The following is an 18,576-nucleotide window of genomic DNA, read 5'->3' as shown; positions in this document are numbered from 1 at the left end:
AGTATGCAGATGTAAGCCACAAACCCATCATTTCATTTGAGATTAACTCTTTAAGCACCAGAGTTTGTAAATGGTAAAAGAATCTGAACCAGAACAGGATTGCTGTGAAATGACTCTTCTAATTTCATATGGCTGATGGGAAGTGGACATGTCTCCAGTGGATCAGTGTTCCTGCAGGACTCCAGGAATGCCAGGGGGTTAAGCTCTCTTTCTGGAGAAATACCTTGGTGTTTGTTGTGTTTCTGTGACTTTGGCAGTTACAGGGTTAACAACTGTTGCTAGAAAAGCACTCAGAGACTGCAGTCCTCTGCCAAAATGCTAATTTCCACTCACAGTGTGACAATCTTTTTAAAACTTCCCATAGGTTCCCATGTTCATGTTCTCTCCCAAAGGTTATTGGAATATCAATTGGACCATTCTCAGAAAAAATCACAAAAATCTGCCTGTAGTTTTGTGTAAAGTTGCAAACAGACAGAACAACGTTTGCAAAAACGTAACGTCCATGGCAGAGGTTAGAATTAGAGATAATTATTAGACAACAATGTGTGTTTGGAAGGTAAATCCTGTGAGAAACACAGAAAACAGCTGTGTTTGCATTTTTTTCTTAAACTATTGAAGTCAAAATACTCTGAGCTAAAAGCTGAAGTACGAATGAATGTATGGTTGTTGAGAACTTGTGTAAAACTGCTCTCTACAACTAAATTTATTCATCTTTTCTGAACCGCTGCTAAAATCCTAATCAAACTCTAGTCCTTTCAACCATAACTTTAAAGGAGATGACTTTAATAAGAGATATCTAAATAAGAGAACAATGCAGAAACAAACCCAGCTCACTTGTAAACTGAACGTTTTCACATTCAGAAAGCAGCATTTGGTGGAAAAACTCTGATTTATAATTCTGCTTTTCATGGGTTTTGTTGGGCTGCTGTAGGGTAACTTTATACCACTCTTTCTACAAAAACATGATCCAGTATGTGGTTTAATACATCCGTCACAATGATGATCCAACCACTTTTAGCTTTGCTGCAGCAGCACCAGGTCTTTGCTGGTCTTTTTCCATATTTAACACACTGCAGGTTGAAGGTCTCACCAGGTCTGCTGAAAACTGGACTCATGGGAGTGCATGACTTTACTCCAGTCTTCTACAGTCTGGTTCCCGTGGCTGCTTCAGGACAGCCCGTAGGAGCCAATTTCTAACTGTTCTTGCATCCACGTCACCCCAGTCTCAGTTTGGCGCCGTGTTTAACACTCTGTGGACGCCGGCATCGTCAGCGATGCCAGGGACCATGTTGTGTTTGATCCAGCATAGCTTTCAAAACATAAAAGATAGAAATTTACTTTTTTCCCCCTCTTAATCGGGAGACTCCGGGCTTTCAGACGGTAGTTCCAGCATCACTGCAGCCCATTCATAAGTGATACAGTGTTGTGTCAAAATAGGTGTTCCAATCAGAGCCTTTGTTTTTGGCGCATGACACGTGTTTGTCCAATCAGAGCTGATGATGTCTCAGGAAACGCCTCCAAACGGTGTCAATCACTCTGCATCGGTGTCATTAGCAGTCGGATAGCTGCCTTCTGTATTTACAAGGCCGATAAATGATGAAAACAACAGCTTTTGTGCACGCATGCGTAATTGCTCAAACAAACATTTGCATTACTCAAGTATTTTATTTCAACCTAAACGACACGACGGCATCGTAACAGATGTATAACGTGGTAACAGATACAGTGTGTGCAGCGGAAAGCTGCGGTGCTTCAGTCCCTCTCAGTACCTCTAGTCATGCTTCGAAATTATAATACTCTTTATTTCAAGCAAAGGAGCCTCATTTACATAGCAGTTTATGATATTTCAATTTAAAAAAAAAAATTAAAAAAAAAAAACAAGGTATAGAACATTATGGGGCATTGAAAGGTGGTGTTTATTAGCATTTAAACTAAAAAAAAAAAAAAAAAAAAAGTCAGGCGAGGTTTATTTCTCTAAAATACCCTTAGTCCACAGAGGGTTAAAGGTCACTTTGAGGTTTTGAGCGATGATCTTTCAGTCCTTAACCCTTTCCTCTGTGACTCCGCTGAGGCTGAGGGGCCTGATAGGCGGCACCTTGGGCCATTTGGAGGGGAGATCATAGACCACCAGGAGGAAGCGTTGATGCAGAGGGATGCCATGGAGTTTTCTACAGATGTTGGGTCCCGGTGGCCACGGCACGGTCCACGGACCACAACCATGTGCTCACTTATGTAGACTACGATGCTGGTGTAAGATTTAAATCCCAGTGGCCTCTTGTTTTCTCTGGAGCTGTTTCCAAACTGAAACTAGCGTTCGTGTGTAAAACGTACGTACATTCATCAGGAACAGAAATTCTCTCAAAATGAGTCTGTAGCCGATGAATTGATTAACAAAGACACAAAAACCATCATGTATCCACACTGTGGGAACAATATGTGCAAATTCATGCATTCCAAGCAGGTTGTAGGAGCCACAACCCCCGCCCCCCACCCGCCACCCTCTCTGAGTCCATTTACTAATGTCGTTCAGATGAATCCTTTTTCTTTATATTCCACAAACACATTTTCAAGTAATCAACTCTACTGTTCAAGGCTTTCTGCAAAGCAATAAACTCCGCGAGTTGCCCATGAATATTTTCATCTGAATAGCGGAGAGGGAGTATTTTATATCGCAACATGAGTGTTTAATTGTGTTTGTGAGAGAGGCTAATGAAGGCAGCGAGAAAGAGCTGCTACCCACAGCACCGCGTTGATAAAGACCATCATTCAGTTTGAAACCACTGTTCTGCAAAGATGCAGTGACTCTGGCATGGACGCTTAAGGCTTCATGGCCGACACCAGCACACATGTTTGCCAGTTCTCCGTGCTTCACAGGATACCTCATTATTCTCCCCTCTGTGCTCTGCAGGTTGAATGGATACAGCTAGGTCACTCAGAATAAGCTGCATCATGCCCAAGATGGCATTTTTGATTTTAATTGGGTCGTACACGCCGTCATCTGTTGAATGGCCTCTCCTTAATTAGCTTGGAGCGGAAGCAGAATGGAGATCAGGGTACATTTCCCTTTGATCCCACCGGATGTCAGCTGCTTGTTGTCTTGTCTCACAGTTTAAGGCTGGTTATTATTACGGCGATCCTTTTATTTCCATTGGAACGGATCTTTTTTTGGACTCTTAATAATGGACATTGTGGTAGCGGCTCATGTCCTGAGGGTCACTGCTGGAATTAAACAGTTTCCAGCTCTCAGAATAGATCATTGGAAAGATGTAGACATCCTGTCAATTCTTCAGATTTTGGTTGCAGGTCATCCTTCGCTCATTCAGGGAAGTGAGAGAAATATGAAGCTGGGTAAAAATCTCTGGGGTTGGATGTGGTTTGGTCATCTAGGACTGTCATTTATCTGTGATGTTACGGTATAACATGATAATCAAATGTTCACTGAATATGAATATGGAAAGATGAGTTTTACTTTTGCTCTGTTTCAAAAAGACCATCAAAGCTACATCCCCTCTTGGGGATCCCAGGGTAACTTACAACCTGGAGGATGGGATGGTTCCAGAGACCAACATGCCTGTTCGCTTCTACTTGACCCCCAACCGAGAGGATGGTTCTGCGTCCATCCTGGTGGCTGAGCCGCTGGACTATGAGACCACCAGGAACTTCATCCTGCGGGTTCGAGCTCAGAATGTTGCTGCTGTTCCACTGGCTGCCTTCACCACAGTCTATGTCAACGTTACTGGTAAGCCTTTTTTCTCTCTTAACCAGTCAGACTCAAAGCAAACATGTTTCTTTAAACTCACTTTCCATTTTCATCCTTCAATTCTGATGGCTGCCATTGTGTCCCTGCAAGCATTGCATGTTTACAGCTCTTTATCTGTGCAAGGTCACACACACTTTTACAGCTTCAGAGGCACTGATATGATGCTGAGAATTAAATCTCAGAAGTAAGATTTTAGCACTGCTATCCAAAAGGTTACTGTATGTTAAAAAGGATTGCAAAGACGTGGAAAAACTGCAATAATTTGAAGTACTAACCCGATAAAATGTTATCACAAATAAACTAAAACTCTATATTCAGTGTCAGCTTTCTCATGACCACATTCATCACTTCTACAACACCGCCATCGTTCCTGTACAGATGTACAGATAAAAGACACTAAATGAAAAAAAGCATGCATCTCTAGTTTCAACAACAGCTGCCCTCAACCCCGGAAGCTCAGTAACATTTCCAATCAATAAATGTACAACAGGCTTCATAATGAGCATTAGATATCACCTGGAAAAACCAGATGCACTCATATTCAATGTCTAGTAACACACAAATCCCAGTTTTAGGTTCTGCAAAGCAACTATGTCAGAAGGCGTCGCTCCGTCCAGTCCATGAAGGTAATTAAGTCATTTGGTCCAGGCAGCATGGAGATGTTTCCTCAGAGACTGAACGCAGATGCCTCCAGATCGTTTTATTCATATTAATGCTCGATTCATGCGCTGTTATCACATTAATACATTAATTAATTAGAACGTTAATTTTATTACTGCGCTTTAACGCAGTTTGTTTATTGAAAGTTCTGGCTGACTGGCTCTGAACACAGAGGAACCTCATGCAGTGGCTTGCAGCCATTGTGAGCCTGAGCCAGAGGGGTTTCTCAGATCCAGAGGGGTTTCTCTGAGCCAGAGGGGCTTCTCTGAGCCAGAGGGGTTTCTCTGAGCCAGAGGGGCTTCTCTGAGCCAGAGGGGTTTCTCAGATCCAGAGGGGCTTCTCTGAGCCAGAGGGGTTTCTCAGATCCAGAGGGGCTTCTCTGAGCCAGAGGGGTTTCTCAGATCCAGAGGGGCTTCTCTGAGCCAGAGGGGTTTCTCAGATCCAGAGGGGTTTCTCTGAGCCAGAGGGGCTTCTCTGAGCCAGAGGGGCTTCTCTGAATGCCTGTTCCTACTGCGGCATGATGTAAAATATGGAGTGTTTATTAGAAGAAGTTAACTGTATGGTTTTAAAAATGCGAATACGCGAGATGAAACGTGCAGGGTCCTCAACTTATATATATATGAACTTATATATATGAAATACTTTTTTATACTTGCTCTATTAACTGTTCATTGTATTAACTGTGATTGAAAACCACAGAAGCGTTTTTACTGAGCTTTTAGTTTGAGTTAAGAGCACCTTGAACATAAACCAAACCATTTGAAGGTGTAAAATATCGCCCAATTGGAACGAGTCACTGGACTGTCTGAAAAACCTGGTCTCCATTCTTCTGCTGTATCTGGAGCAGATTGCTCTGATGAGAGTAAAACACAAGTAAATCACTAAATTATACCATCCTCCACCTGCCCGTTGTGGTTCTAACTACTCCTCTCCCATCATTTTATTACCTTCATTAGTTTGTAAATGGCACCATTTGTCTGAAAGTAAACTAAAAACCGAACTTTAACCTCCACCAAGAAAAGATGTCTTCACCTCACAGAACACAGTTGTGGACAGTTTTTCATGGAAACAGGAATACGTTTAATTCAGCAGGAAGAAAAGTGAAACAATCAGCTGCAGGAAAACAAAACACCTGCGAGAGCTCGTATCAGCCGACGTTGATCTCGCGGCTTGCTGGTTCCATTTATACTCCGACCATTACGTGGTTTATAACACAAGTATCAAAGCGGTTTGATTGTGGATAATAGAAATGTTTATTGGTATGGTGTTCAGGACTTTTATTTGATTCAGTTTTATTATTTTGTAGTTTGTAATCAGGTTTCTGCTGCTTGAAGTTCTCCTTTCTGCTGATTATTCAGGGCTATCGTATCGGCTCTTATTAAGACAAACAAAGATGAGACAGTTGCATCGCAGTGTGTGCTAAATGTTGTTTAGTTTGTCATTGAAGCTGTTTAAAGCTGGAAAAACAACACAAATACAAACGTTTTGCAGAATCTTTCCAGCTTAATAATCCTTCCTGTTTATCATCTTTCATATAATTACGTCTTTATTCTTTGTATGATTTTATTTTGTTGTGTTTTTAGTCATTTAATTTATTTTATCTGACTGTAAACTCCAACCCCTCCCACTAAAAAAAAAAAAAATTTAAAAAAAAAACAAAGAAAAACACTACTTTACAATCTTATTGTCACTCACAGGGTCTCATTTATGTTTGACTCATTTATTTGTCTATTTATTTCAATACTTGCCATAAATGCCCCCAACCGCCTTTATTTTGGGATGTTGGGAGGATTTTTGGAATCAGTTGAAATAAATAATAAAACAGCAGGAAAAATCCATCTGGAAGAAGCACATGGTCGTTGGCTGGTGTCACTTCTGGGAAGCAACTAAAAACTGTTGCAATGGAGCTTTTCCACTGTAGGCTAACAAACAAACAAACAAAACACATGTCCAGTGCTTGATTTTTACTACTAAAAATGAGGGACACACTGTACCTTTAAAGATGTACAAACTGTGCAACTGAATCACGGTCTGTTTTTCATGTCTTTTTCCAAAACAAACTAAACAAAAGTGGTAAATTTTGGGTCATTTTTATCTATAAGAAGTTGCTGTTGGTGACATGATTCTTGGGGAGGATAAGTCTTCTTTGTTGCTGGAGTTTGAGGAGTCGCGCTGCATCTTTGTCCAATCACACGCCAGCAGCTACAGGCTGCTTTCACTGCTCCTCACGGCCCATTGTGTGGTTTTAAAACTCGCTTTGAATGCCAGATAAACTAACTTATGATGTTCTCCAATGCAAATTAAAGCATTTGAATCATCTCTTACCACTCTTTGTGGCTCTGGGATCAACTCTGATCTCAACTGAATCACTGAGAAATTCTGAGTGAAGACTCTTTTTATGCTTCAAAAGGTTGAAAAGAAAGTTGAACTGGGTTTCTTCTTCTCCAGAATCAATAGTTGGCTTTGTTCTGGGGCCAAATAGAGATTTGTTGCTGACACTTTTATGTCTGCGCTGGATTATAATGGATAATGGAGATGGATCGAGGCTTTACGTTGTGTTTCTTTAGGCTAGATGATCTGCACCTTCCTCTGGGACGTCCTTCATCTTTAATGTTTCTTTCTGAACTCTGCTGATATTAAAGGCACTAGAAGAGCACTTTCTGTCCTCTGTCCTCAGATGTAAATGACAACGTTCCATTTTTCACCTCCTCCATCTACGAGGCCTCGGTCACTGAAGGAGCGGAGTCAGGAACTTTGGTCTTCCAGGTTTCTGCCAATGATCTGGACTTGGATCTTAATGGAAAGGTAACAAGAATGAAAGAATGTACCATGTATATTTTACTGTACATCCCCGCAGCAGTACAGTCGACAGATGTCGTCAGTGATCTCAGATTCTCTTCCTCCTTGCCGTGTAAACTTAAGCTAATTTGCTGTCTTTTAACATCTGACCCTTCTGAATGATCACACCTCCCTCATCATATCCTCCCAGATCTCTTACTCCCTGCTGGAGGATCGCAGCGGGGACCACCGGTATTTCCGAATTGACCCAGAGTTGGGCTTCATCTACACACAAGCCGTGTTTGACCGTGAGACCAAAAGCTCATATCTGCTGGAGGTCCAGTCGGTGGATGGCTGGGAATCGGCTCGGCCAGGGAAGCATGGACAGCCTAACTCTGGTAACTCACGGGACACTTGCATGATGGCTGTCATCTGACTGCTGCACAGTTTGTCCAGTTTGTAACATGTTGTGTAGAGGAGTAGCTGCAGTGCTTAGTGTTACGCCGGCTTCACGCTGGGAGTGTGGTGTGTGTGTGTGTGTGTGTGTGTGTGGTGTGTGTGGCGTGTGCAGAACATGATTAGAGCATCCACACCGGCTGTGTGAGAATATGTGCTGCAGCCACGTGCCTTGTAGATTTTTGGCACGTTTCCTGTTTCTAACATGTGAAGAAAGAATCACAGAAGAAGCTCTGAAGAAAATGTGTTTGGCGTCTCGTCGGTTTCACATTAGCAAGAATTTGGTCTCCATCTAGTTTCATTGTGCAGATAATAAGTCACTTGAGACATGAAAGCTTACCTGCCATGATGATGATCTGTGAGGATGATTAATGAAGAAGTTACAGCTAGGCAGCTTTCACACCTTCACTTTTCAGCTTATTTAGCCATGGATGATATAAATCCATCATCAGAGACATGCTTTGCTACAAACAAACATAAAGCCATGCAGTGCAGAAGCTATATTGCTCACCAAACACTCGCAGCACCTGCTCTTTGTATCATTTCAGAATGAAGGGAAAATGCACTGTAAGTTTAATAAGGGAACTTAATTTCATCTTCCGTAAACTTTTAGATGTTTCAGAACCAGATGGACAACATGCTGTTGTCTTAAAGCGTGAACTGATCACGAAAACTTCAGGTCGAAAACTGGCAGCTTGTGTTAAAACGTGTTTCAGTCTCTCAGACATTTTTATTCCCAACAGCGAGGTTTGCTTTTATTACTGGAAGTTGTTTCACATAAACCTGCATTTATCCATCTGTCATCTGTCAATCCTTACATCCATCTGTCCATCCATCCATCCATCCATCCGTCAATCCATCCATCCATCCATCCATCCATCCATCCATCCGTCAATCCATCCATCCATCCATCATCCATCCATCCATCCAGTCATCCATTCATCCATTCACCCATCCATCCATTCATCCATCCATTCATCCATTCATCCATCTCATCCACCCATCCATCCATCCATTCAGTCATCCATCCATCCATCCATCCATCCATCCATAATCCATCTGTCCATCCACCCATCCATCATCCATCCAGTCATCCATCCATCTAACCATCCATCCATCCATCCATCCATCTGTCCAACCATCCATCGGTCTGTCCATCCATCCATACCATTCAGTTATAGTGCCAGTCTGTTTTCTACCATTTGGCCATTTAAACCATGCTGCAGATGCTTGTGTGCATTCAGATTGCAAGGTTATACATTTGGCTGTTGCAATTAAGAAAGTTCTTTTTTTCTTTTTTATGGAGCAAATAAATCAGAAAACAAATGTTGATGTAATCAAATGGAGGTCCGCCTTGCACACCAGCAGAAACACTAAAGTTTTTGGCTATCATTATGCTAATGCCAAAGTGTGTTTAAGACAACCAGCAGAAATGTTGTCAGATTTTAAGTATTTGTTTGGTGTTTAGATTCAGTTTTTATTGAATACAGGTAACTCACTGTGGTGATGGTATTTCAGGAAAAGGAAGAGAACAAGAGGATAGTGCAGTAGACATCTGCTGGGTAGAGTTCGTTTAAGACTTCAAACCTTCATTGAAGGCTGAAATAATCTGTTTTCCTCTTTCTGTGTCATTCCCACATCTGTTCATCTCTCTACACTGAAGGGCCAAAGGCTATCCTTCTCTTTCAGCCCGTCACTCTCGACTTCCTCCCTTTTCCATCTCTCCGTTTCTCTCATTTGCTGCCAGACGAAATGCATACATGCTCTGGTAGAATAGAGAAAGGATAAAGAAATTAACAGATGTTGAGACAGATGGGTGGATTGAGAGAGGTGTTGGTAGAAAAATCAGTGAAACAGAGCAGGATCCGTAGCCTTGTCTCCAAAACCAAAATAGTTTCAACACTTTCAGTAAAAAAAAAAAAGTCAGGTTACAATTCTGTGAAAACCACTAATGCTGCATTTTCTGATGATGTTTGTTTTGGCAAAAAAGGACCAGTGAGTGGATTGGATGTTGAGTCATGATCCTGGTAGAGGAAGAGCCAGAACATGTCAGGCCTAGAGAAGGAAAATGTGTTGGTAGATGTGGATCTTTTATATCTCAGGCAGAACTTATTTAAAACGGAACTCGAAATCACTTTGTGTTCTCAGGAACACTTTTTGGCACCATTTTCACCAGTCTATAAAACAAGCAATAAATAAGATTTCTCATGTCACTTTTATGAAATATGAAGTCCTGATGGCATCTTTTCATCTTTGCTTGTTTGAACCACATTCTGCACATTTTAAAGCATCATAACTCTAAGTAGAAAATTATTGAAGTTAAAGCTGGGGTAGGTAATGTCGGGCAGCTACCAAGATGTGAAAGTGGCACCCTGTCTTGGCTCCTCCCCCTCTGGTTTTGCTTTTTGCTTGTCTCGTTCGCAGCTTTTTCCACCAACGATTTTCTCTCCCTCGGCTGTTTTAGCAAGAGGGGCAAATAAACCGAGCCGGGAAATCCTTCCTGCATTTTCTCAGCCATGTTTGCCTCACGAGTTTCTTCTTCACTACGCTGTATTTTCATCCTAACACGCTGTTTATATGCAGGGTGTGGCTATCAGGTATGCGCTGCTGGAGGGAGAGGAGGGGAACTGGGAGAAGAAGCTTACGAGATATAGGAAATGAACAACTTCAATTCTCCCTCAACGTTTGGATTGGTCAGTTTTTACAGATTTACAGTAAGCTGAGGGGTCTAACTATATTTCTTATTGTTCATGATTACAAAATGTACAGACTTCTATCAGGACGAGGAACCATGTCACCCAGAGTAAAAAAAAAAAAAAAAAAAGTCTCTGAGAGATATTACCTACCCCATCTTTAAAGCCGCCCACCAGCAGCTCTTCCCGGTTACTGAGAACATCCATCCATCCTAATCCGAACGATTAATCTGATTAAATGTCGTGGGGGGAGCTGGAGCCTATCTCAGGGGTCTCAGGGCGAGAGGCAGGGTACACCCTGGACAGCTGGCCAGTTACTAAGAACATGTAAGAAGTTATTCTCAAAGTACATATAGACATGCGATGGACTGGCGACCTGCAGGGCGTACCCCGCCTCTCGCCCGAAGGCTGCTGGATAGGCTCCGGCTACCTGTGACCCTTGATCAGATTAACCGGCTTCATAAAATGAGTGAATGAATGAATGAATACACTTAGACATGAAAGAATTCCAGTTAGGCATGAAACAACTGAACAATCTACATCAAAACACTGGTTAAAGCAAACGTTGATACAAACTAAAAAAATATGTATCAAACATCAATTCGTCAATATTTTTACGATATCACGGTCCACTGGCCTTACGGTGCTGGTTGCCTTGTAGCGTCTCATGGCAGAGAATCTGCACTTTTCCATCCTAAAGCATCATTTTATATCAACATATTACTCTATGGTAACATGTCATGAACCAGCAACTGGATATCGACACACTGGTGCTTTGGAACAATCATGATCGCCGTCTCATCAAAGGAACCTCAGACAACATTATCTAAGGGAGAGAGAAAAAAACAAAAGATGAAGCAAAAGATTGCATAGGAGTGATTTTTACTGCTTGGAGAGATCTTAGAAAAGAGGCAAGATGCAAAACAGACACAGGCGGTCCTTGGCAAATGCAGTTCTTGACTTACGCTGTTTTGACTTTACAATACTCGTTAAATAAATGTAATATAAAAATAGAGTATGTTTCGAAGTTACAATGTTCTGTATCATCTATTTTCCATTTTCTATTAATATCATGTATAATATGTGTATTTGACAAGTTATTTTGTGTTTAAGGGGGTCTTTAGGGAGCATTTGAGGGTAGACATCTGACTTAGGAGGACTTTTGGATAACGCCGCGGCGTAGGAACGACACGTTCATAAACCCAGGACCGCCTGTACTGATTTAACCTTCATTAGGGAGCAAAGAAAACCTGCCAAAGTTCTTCTTTGTGGCTTTCAGATGTACTTAGGAGAAACTTTATATTTAATATATTTCACATTTAGTTTGCGACTGTAAGTGGAAGTACAGTTTACACCATGTCCTGCTTAAATGTCTTCATGTGGAAATTATTTCCTTTTTTCTTTCCCGTCCTGTTAAAATGATTTAAAAGGTCAATGTCCAAAATGGAGGTTCAGGCTGTTTTCATAGAAAGAACAGATTATTTCTGGTTAAATGTCTGAGCTAAAGAGGACTATTAGATGTTGGTATCTGAGTTGCTTTTTATGACTTGAAATGAAGGGAAATGATCAAATTAAATCAGCATGTGATGTTAGCTTGCATTGATCACTGAACTGAATCAAAATAAAATCTAATTTTAATGACTAATTATTTACCTCAGAATCACTATAAAATGCCCAGATCAAACTTACATTTGCAGCTCTAATAAAAGGTTACACGCCAAACAAGAATTTGTTACAGTTTTTACATTTATTTTACTCCAGAAATACAGGCTGTAACATAAAACAGGTTTTGACACGTAAAACATGAGCTGGAACTAAAAATAGGCTGAAAGTGTCTTTAAAGCAGGGTTTCCCCGCGGCATTGTCTCATTGGGACACAGTCTGAAGAAGAAGTTAATAACATGTGGTGAGTCTTCATCAGAGTCTGCGTAACAAAGCAAACAGAACCAAGCAGGGGAACAGCTTTCATGTGTCGGTTTAGTTCCTCACGCTACACGTTGAGCGTTCATGTGCGACCGCCAGGAGGAGACGGGACAATCAGAACAGGTCAACCCAGACCCGCTAAAGTATGCAACAAAGTTCCAGTAGAAGTGTCCCAGAACTACAACAAAGGGAAGAAAATGTGTTGTGGATTTAGACTGAAGAGCTGCTCAGTGTGACTACTAGACAAGGTTCTGTGTAGCAGCTCCTTTGCTACGGAGGCGGGTCAAGTCTTCCTCTTCTGCAGGCGTGTAATGATGCTGCAGGTCAGCGGTGAGCCAGTCTTCCGTCCACACAGAGCAGAAACCAGACCACGCTGTGTTTGATGCTGCTGCTTAATGAATGCTTTAATGGAGCATTTTTAATAGATTCTATTGCATCCAGAAACAGAAAACTGAGATTTAATAAAGCAACTTTTTATTCCACAGTGCTACAGCATGTTTTTAAAGAGGACTATATTTCTGATAAATGATCTATTTACAGATCATCTCACACTGAGTCGCTACAGCAGGACAGAGACTAAAGTCAGGTTACAGTTTCATCTTGATCATTTCTTACGTGTCCGACATGAAGGACGGCTGATGGACAGATCAGACCAACACACACTCCAAAGTGAAGTAGTTGTAGGCGTTGATATTTTCCTGTTTTCCAGCTGAAATACTTCCAGTCTCAGTTGTTTGCTTTTCTTTTAGTCTGGTAATTGACCTTTTAGTTGTGAATTTAGCTGTAAAGATGGATTTTCTGCAGATGGAAACTAGCTGGTGGTCATGAAGGAAAAGACTCCATGACCTCCAGCTGTGTGTTCACCATGCTGGATACGGTGACGTATGTTTGCCTCATCATTCAAGACTCACGTTTGGTCTTTTTTAGCATTAAAAATCATTTTTACAAAATAAAAGAATAAAACAAGTTTAGAAGTTGTGACTGCAGGACCTGGACAAGTTCAGCCACACAACCTAAAATATGGAAGAAAATGTTTTTCTTTTTCTTTTGCTCCACTATAAAAATCTGATGTAAGATGAGGACGTTTACGGAGCTTCAGTCACGGAGAGGGAAAATCTCTCTGAAATGTGATGAACTTTGATTTTGTAATCATCAGTAATGATCCTGTTTGGAGGCAAAGTTATGCTTCAGATGTTTGAGTTTTCTCAGAGTTTCTAAGATTGAAAAGAAATAGAAAAAAAAAAAAAGATCAAGAGAAACAAACAAAGAAAAATGTTCTCAGGTTTTCTTGTTTTAAGCCCACCTGAGTAAAAAAAACCACTGAAAAACTGCAGCTTATGAAGAAGAAACTGTAAAAACATGGATGAGTGGGCATCGTAAGCAGATGAAAGGGGGGGGGTCTGCTTGCTCGCCCTCCACCTCCCCACCTTTCTGTGACAGATCCTGAACATGTGCAAAGCGCCGACATCTGCAGCTTGTTCTGTTTTAGCTCCGAGGGGCTGCATTAGTTCGCTCTCTGTGCCACGAACTCCACAGCAACTCTTCCACTCCGGTTTCAATAATTCATCTCATCTCCAAGCCGGGTTGCAAATCACGCTTCTTTCCATGCTCGTATCAAAGGATGTGTAGCGTGTTGGCTTGCAGAGCCACAGAGCCTCACAGCGATGCCCTCCGGGTGCTTAAACTGGCTTCAGCCTGCGATTTGATGCTGAAGAGGCAGAGAAACAGCTGGATCTGATGGTAAAACATACTGTAGTAATGGAGACATACTGCAGGAAGACGGAGGATGATTTATTGAGGATATCTTGCCTCTGTTTGAATGATGAAACGCCAACATTGCTGTCTGCTGTGTGTTAATGCGCCGCAGAGAAGTGAGTGAAACGTTGCTGTGCAAAAAGGAAAACAGATGTTGGTGCTCAAGTTGACAGAATAAGAACAACCCCGTGTTTCTAATTGCCTTTTCCGCTTCTCCTTTCTTTTTTTTTCACAGACACAGCATATGTCCGTGTTTTTATCAGCGACGTGAACGATAACAAGCCCATGTTTGCACAGGCATCCTATGAAGTGGATGTGGACGAGGATGCTGACGTAGGCTTCGCCGCTCTCACCGTCAGCGCCAACGATGGGGATGAAGGTGGGTGGCGTGAAGAAAGGAATATGCGTGTCAGAATATCTCCTTGTAGAAACAGATCTGAAGTGGAGAGGTGATGTTGGAGCTGGGAATAAAAGTCTGCATCCACACACACACACACACACACACACACACACGTTACTGAAAGGAATCAGAAAGATCTATTGGTTGATTTTCTTTTTGTCTGCCAGCCTTTAACTGGCAGCGAAGGGCAGCAGCAGAATAAATGAAAAACAGAATGAAATGTTTGAATCAGCCACTGTGAAAAGAGTAAACTTTCAATGGAAGCTTATTTCAATGCTCTGAAGCATTAAAATCATTCTTTGTGAGGATTTGGGGCTTGAAAATATTTCTCTGGCTCTCGTCAAGCGTTTCCTTAAGCAGCTGATTCACGTCCTTGGGGTCTTGTGATGCGCCTGATGTTTTATCATTTTCTCAACGAGTATTAACTCCCAAAAGTTCCAAATAGCCAAATATTTTACAGTTTTACGGAGATTTGCTTTGGATTTTTCCACTCGATGAGTGATTTCTGTCATGTAAAGTCATCCACATCATCCATGTCAACAAACAAAGCTGAGCCGTTTTATCTAATGAAGCGTTTTCACCATTTAACTCGTAGTTGCTTCACATCCTGGATCTTCTAAGTCGAGCTTCTTTACCTTTAATGGGACTGAGCACCGCTTACAACGGCTTACCTCACACACACATAGAGCTTTTTAATGCTAGAGACGACTGACTGGGTCAGTCGAACATTTTTTAGGCTTTTTGGACATAAGAAGGTGGAAAAGATCAAACATACGTACTGATGTGTGCTAACTGGATGTTTCAGAAAGCTCCATAGCAAACCTAAACACACCCCAAGAATTTATTCAGTAATTTAATAAACTTGTGTTTTATTCGCAATTTAATCAGCACCCGATGTCAAAACTGTCATGGTCAGAGACCGGGGTGGAGGGGTGGACCCAAAAGCAGAACGTACAGATGAAGAGGTAAATGAAGTATTTATTTAGTACTCAGATCCTGTTGGTCTGGTCCAGGGAAGAACTTCTCAGATAATTGGAATTCTGATGAAAGGTTGCTGGGGGGGTGGCCTCTGGTTGTGGTGGTTGGCCTTGGTTTGAGGCAGAACAAGCAGGCAGGCATAAGCAGTTGGTGAAGTTGGCTGAGGAAAAGGATCCTGATCCAGGAAGACGTCTGTAATGGTCTTGACGTGCACGCAGTAAAGAGAGACAATCTGGCGAAGACTGGAGCTCCAGCTTGTCCTTAAATAGCAGGATAAATCAGGAAGATGAGCTCCAGGTGGTTGTAATTGAAGCTCCAGACTCCGCCTCGAGTCCCCATGGCAACCTGCACAGACTCAAACAGCAAACCATGACAAAAACGGAGACGTTTCATGGAAAATTTGAGCTCATTTTGAATTTGATGGCAGGAACACATCTGTAAAAAGTTGGAACAGAGTGATTTTGCATTGATGGAGCTTCCCAGATGTGGAAGCTGCCCACGCCATCGGCACTAATGCAACCCCATCCCATCAGAGATGCAGGCTGATAACAAGCTGGATGCTCCCTCTCCTCTTTAGTCTGCAGGACACGCCGTCCATGCTGTCCACAAACTATTCCACATCTTCATCCAGGTTTCCACTCAGAGCATTTTAAATGAGCTTTGGTCCAGAGAAGACGGCGTGTTTCTGGATCCTGGAGCTTCAACCTGCATGTGTGGATTTCAGGCTGAACTGTGGTCAGACAGGGACTTCTGGAAGTGATTTCCAGCTGAGAGTCTTGCAGTGCGGCCTGAAGACTCGTAGCTTACCAGCATCCATTTGGCCTTCAGCCTTGTCCCTGGCACACAGAGATTCCTTCTGATTCTCAGAGTCTGTAGATGGTGGGATCTTCAATCTTTTCAAATCTGGTTTGAAAACATTTTCTGAAACTGAAAACTATTTTTGGCAGTTCAGCTCAGATAGGTGAGGTCCTGTCCATCTTTACATCTAAGAGACTGCTTCTCTGAAATGCTCCTTTCATATGTGGCTGAGCTCTTGCTCTGTGCCAGAAGTAGCTGTGAGATGTTCCTCTGGCTGGTTTTGGTTTGTAGTTTTCCAGCCTTTTGTTGAAACGTGTCTCTGTGTATCATGTAGAGCACGAAGCACTGACAAGCCTTCCAGAGGAAGAGACATTGTCCCTCTGTAGGTGAATGATCTGGTTGGTCAGATTATAACGAGCCATGAGGTTTGCAGTAATGTCCTGATGAGGAGACTCAGACCAGCTAACTCTGTAGACGCCTGACAGAAAGGCAGATTTGATCTCTGAGAAACGTTGTGCTGCTTCTTCATGACTCCCATGAGGCCCTGGCTTCTTGTTTGATTTGCTTTAACCAGGACTGGCTCCACAGCACACACCCAGCTGTGCTCTAAACTATCTGCGATTGGCTGGATTTGGGACACCTAACCTGTGATTGGCCCAATCACCTGCTGTCTGGGTGAAACTCTGCAACATAATCAGGCTGCTGATGAACATTTAGAGCAGCGTTGTTTGGGTAGAACAGCTTCCCAGCTGCTTTGTTGTTGTAGCTGCCTGTAAAAGAGTCCTTTCACCTTTTGGTTGGTTTTGTGGTGTTTTTGTGGTTTAAACTGAGGATGTTTTGTCATTAATCTTGTGTTGGTTTGGTAATAAACCTTTTCTTACCACTTACTTTTATGTGCTGAATGTCGCCTCCCGTTTTCCCTGCAGAGTCGGGGTGTAACAACTCCATTAAGTCAGTTTAACAAGATAAAAGACTGAATTTTACTTTCTGTCTTGTTTGTTTGATGTTGGTAAATATGGAGCGAGAACCCTGAATAATAGCGTGAATATTCAGTTACAGTCATTACGTGTCAGTTTTTATCTTTGCGTGTCTGATATTGTTATTTTGCACCATTAAACTGTCATTAAACTGTCTGAAATGTGGAGCGGCGCTCTTATTGGTTCCTATTAAACATGAATTCTATAGATCCAGATGCAGTTATGACAGGCAGCAGTCAGGATCCAAAGTGGGATTTTTCTAATTATCTCTGAAGATGATATGAGAGAAACTGGCCTCAGAATGACTAAATGTTTTGTTTCTTGTTGTTATTTATAGAGAAACATGTCTGTGTTTCTGAGTTTGTCAGGAGGAACGAAAATCAGAAACCTTTCTACCGCTTGCTGCACCTCCGAAGTGATTCTTCATCAGAGAAGTTTCTATTCTCGTGGAACGGGTGTCTGAGATTTGCACTTAAGACCTGAGACGTCTATCTGACGAACAAAGTTCAGACTTTACACCCTTTAGGTTCGTTCCTGCTTACTAGATTCCCAGCCAGCTTGGAGCTATTTACTGCAAACCGTTCAGAATGGAGGGACTCGGTGGTTTCCAGGAAACACGGCCGCCATAAAGAGGAAGTCCAGGTTTTTCTCAGCTGCATCTTCGTTCGACTTCAGTGTCAGAAAACAGTTAAACAGACATCTGGCTGTGTAAAAGCAGGCTAGCGCTCAGGATTCAGCCAGATGAGGATCTGCTGAAACGTGAGCCTGACGCCGACTCAGTCCGTTTGTCTGCTTTGCTTTTCATTCGGCTGCTTTTAATTTGCATGCAGCTTTTATAAAAGCTGCTGTTTTCAAAGTTTCCTTTACTGCTCTTGAATTCTGCTGCTGCTCTGTGAAGCACTTTGGTTCCACTTCTGACAGAAAAGTCTGACTGAAATGAAGTTGAAGGTCGGATTGAGTGGAACTGGAGTCGGCGGTGGATTTGCACCAGCAGCATCAAGCCGCCTGTAATGTCCACTGCTATGAAGCTGGTCTGTAACGACAGCAGCGCCTTGTGGGAGAAAGATTCCCGACAAACTCACGGAACCCTTCCTCTCCTGTCACCTGCAGTCCTCAGAGATTTCTTCTGTTTTCCATCAGCTCAGTGGTTCTTTATATAAAACCTGAAACACTTTGTGCCAAACGCTGTCAGATAACTGCAGCTGAGTCGTACTGGGAAGCAAATATAAAGCCAGAGTGAACTGGAAACTGTCCAGTGAAGCACAGGCCCTGACGTAACGTACATTACACGCAGCAGTTGAGTAAATCTGATTAAATTCCACATTGAATTGTCATCAGGTTTAACAGGTAGGTTCACTAATGGACCAGGAGGACAAGGACATGCTTAAAAACTGCTGC

At 42.2% G+C, this 18,576-nt stretch overlaps 1 protein-coding gene across 1 annotated transcript in view; it reads left to right on the top strand.

Moving 5' to 3' along the window:
- The window catches only part of LOC306755142 (neural-cadherin), a gene marked incomplete at both ends in the record, with an annotated part of 401,965 nt that overhangs the window by 214,039 nt on the left and 169,350 nt on the right, over positions 1-18,576 (top strand). The window contains 4 exons of the mRNA XM_079239421.1: positions 3,490-3,739; positions 7,098-7,225; positions 7,410-7,596; positions 14,261-14,404. Of these exons, the coding sequence (XP_079095547.1) occupies positions 3,490-3,739; positions 7,098-7,225; positions 7,410-7,596; positions 14,261-14,404 (709 nt within the window). The remainder of the gene's footprint in view (positions 1-3,489; positions 3,740-7,097; positions 7,226-7,409; positions 7,597-14,260; positions 14,405-18,576) is intronic.

Source organism: Telmatherina bonti (genome assembly GCF_933228915.1).
Source record: "Telmatherina bonti genome assembly, chromosome: 1".
Taxonomy (NCBI): Eukaryota; Metazoa; Chordata; class Actinopteri; order Atheriniformes; family Telmatherinidae; genus Telmatherina; species Telmatherina bonti.
Note: the sequence above shows the minus strand (reverse complement) of the source record. Positions and strands in the feature narration are given on the sequence as shown.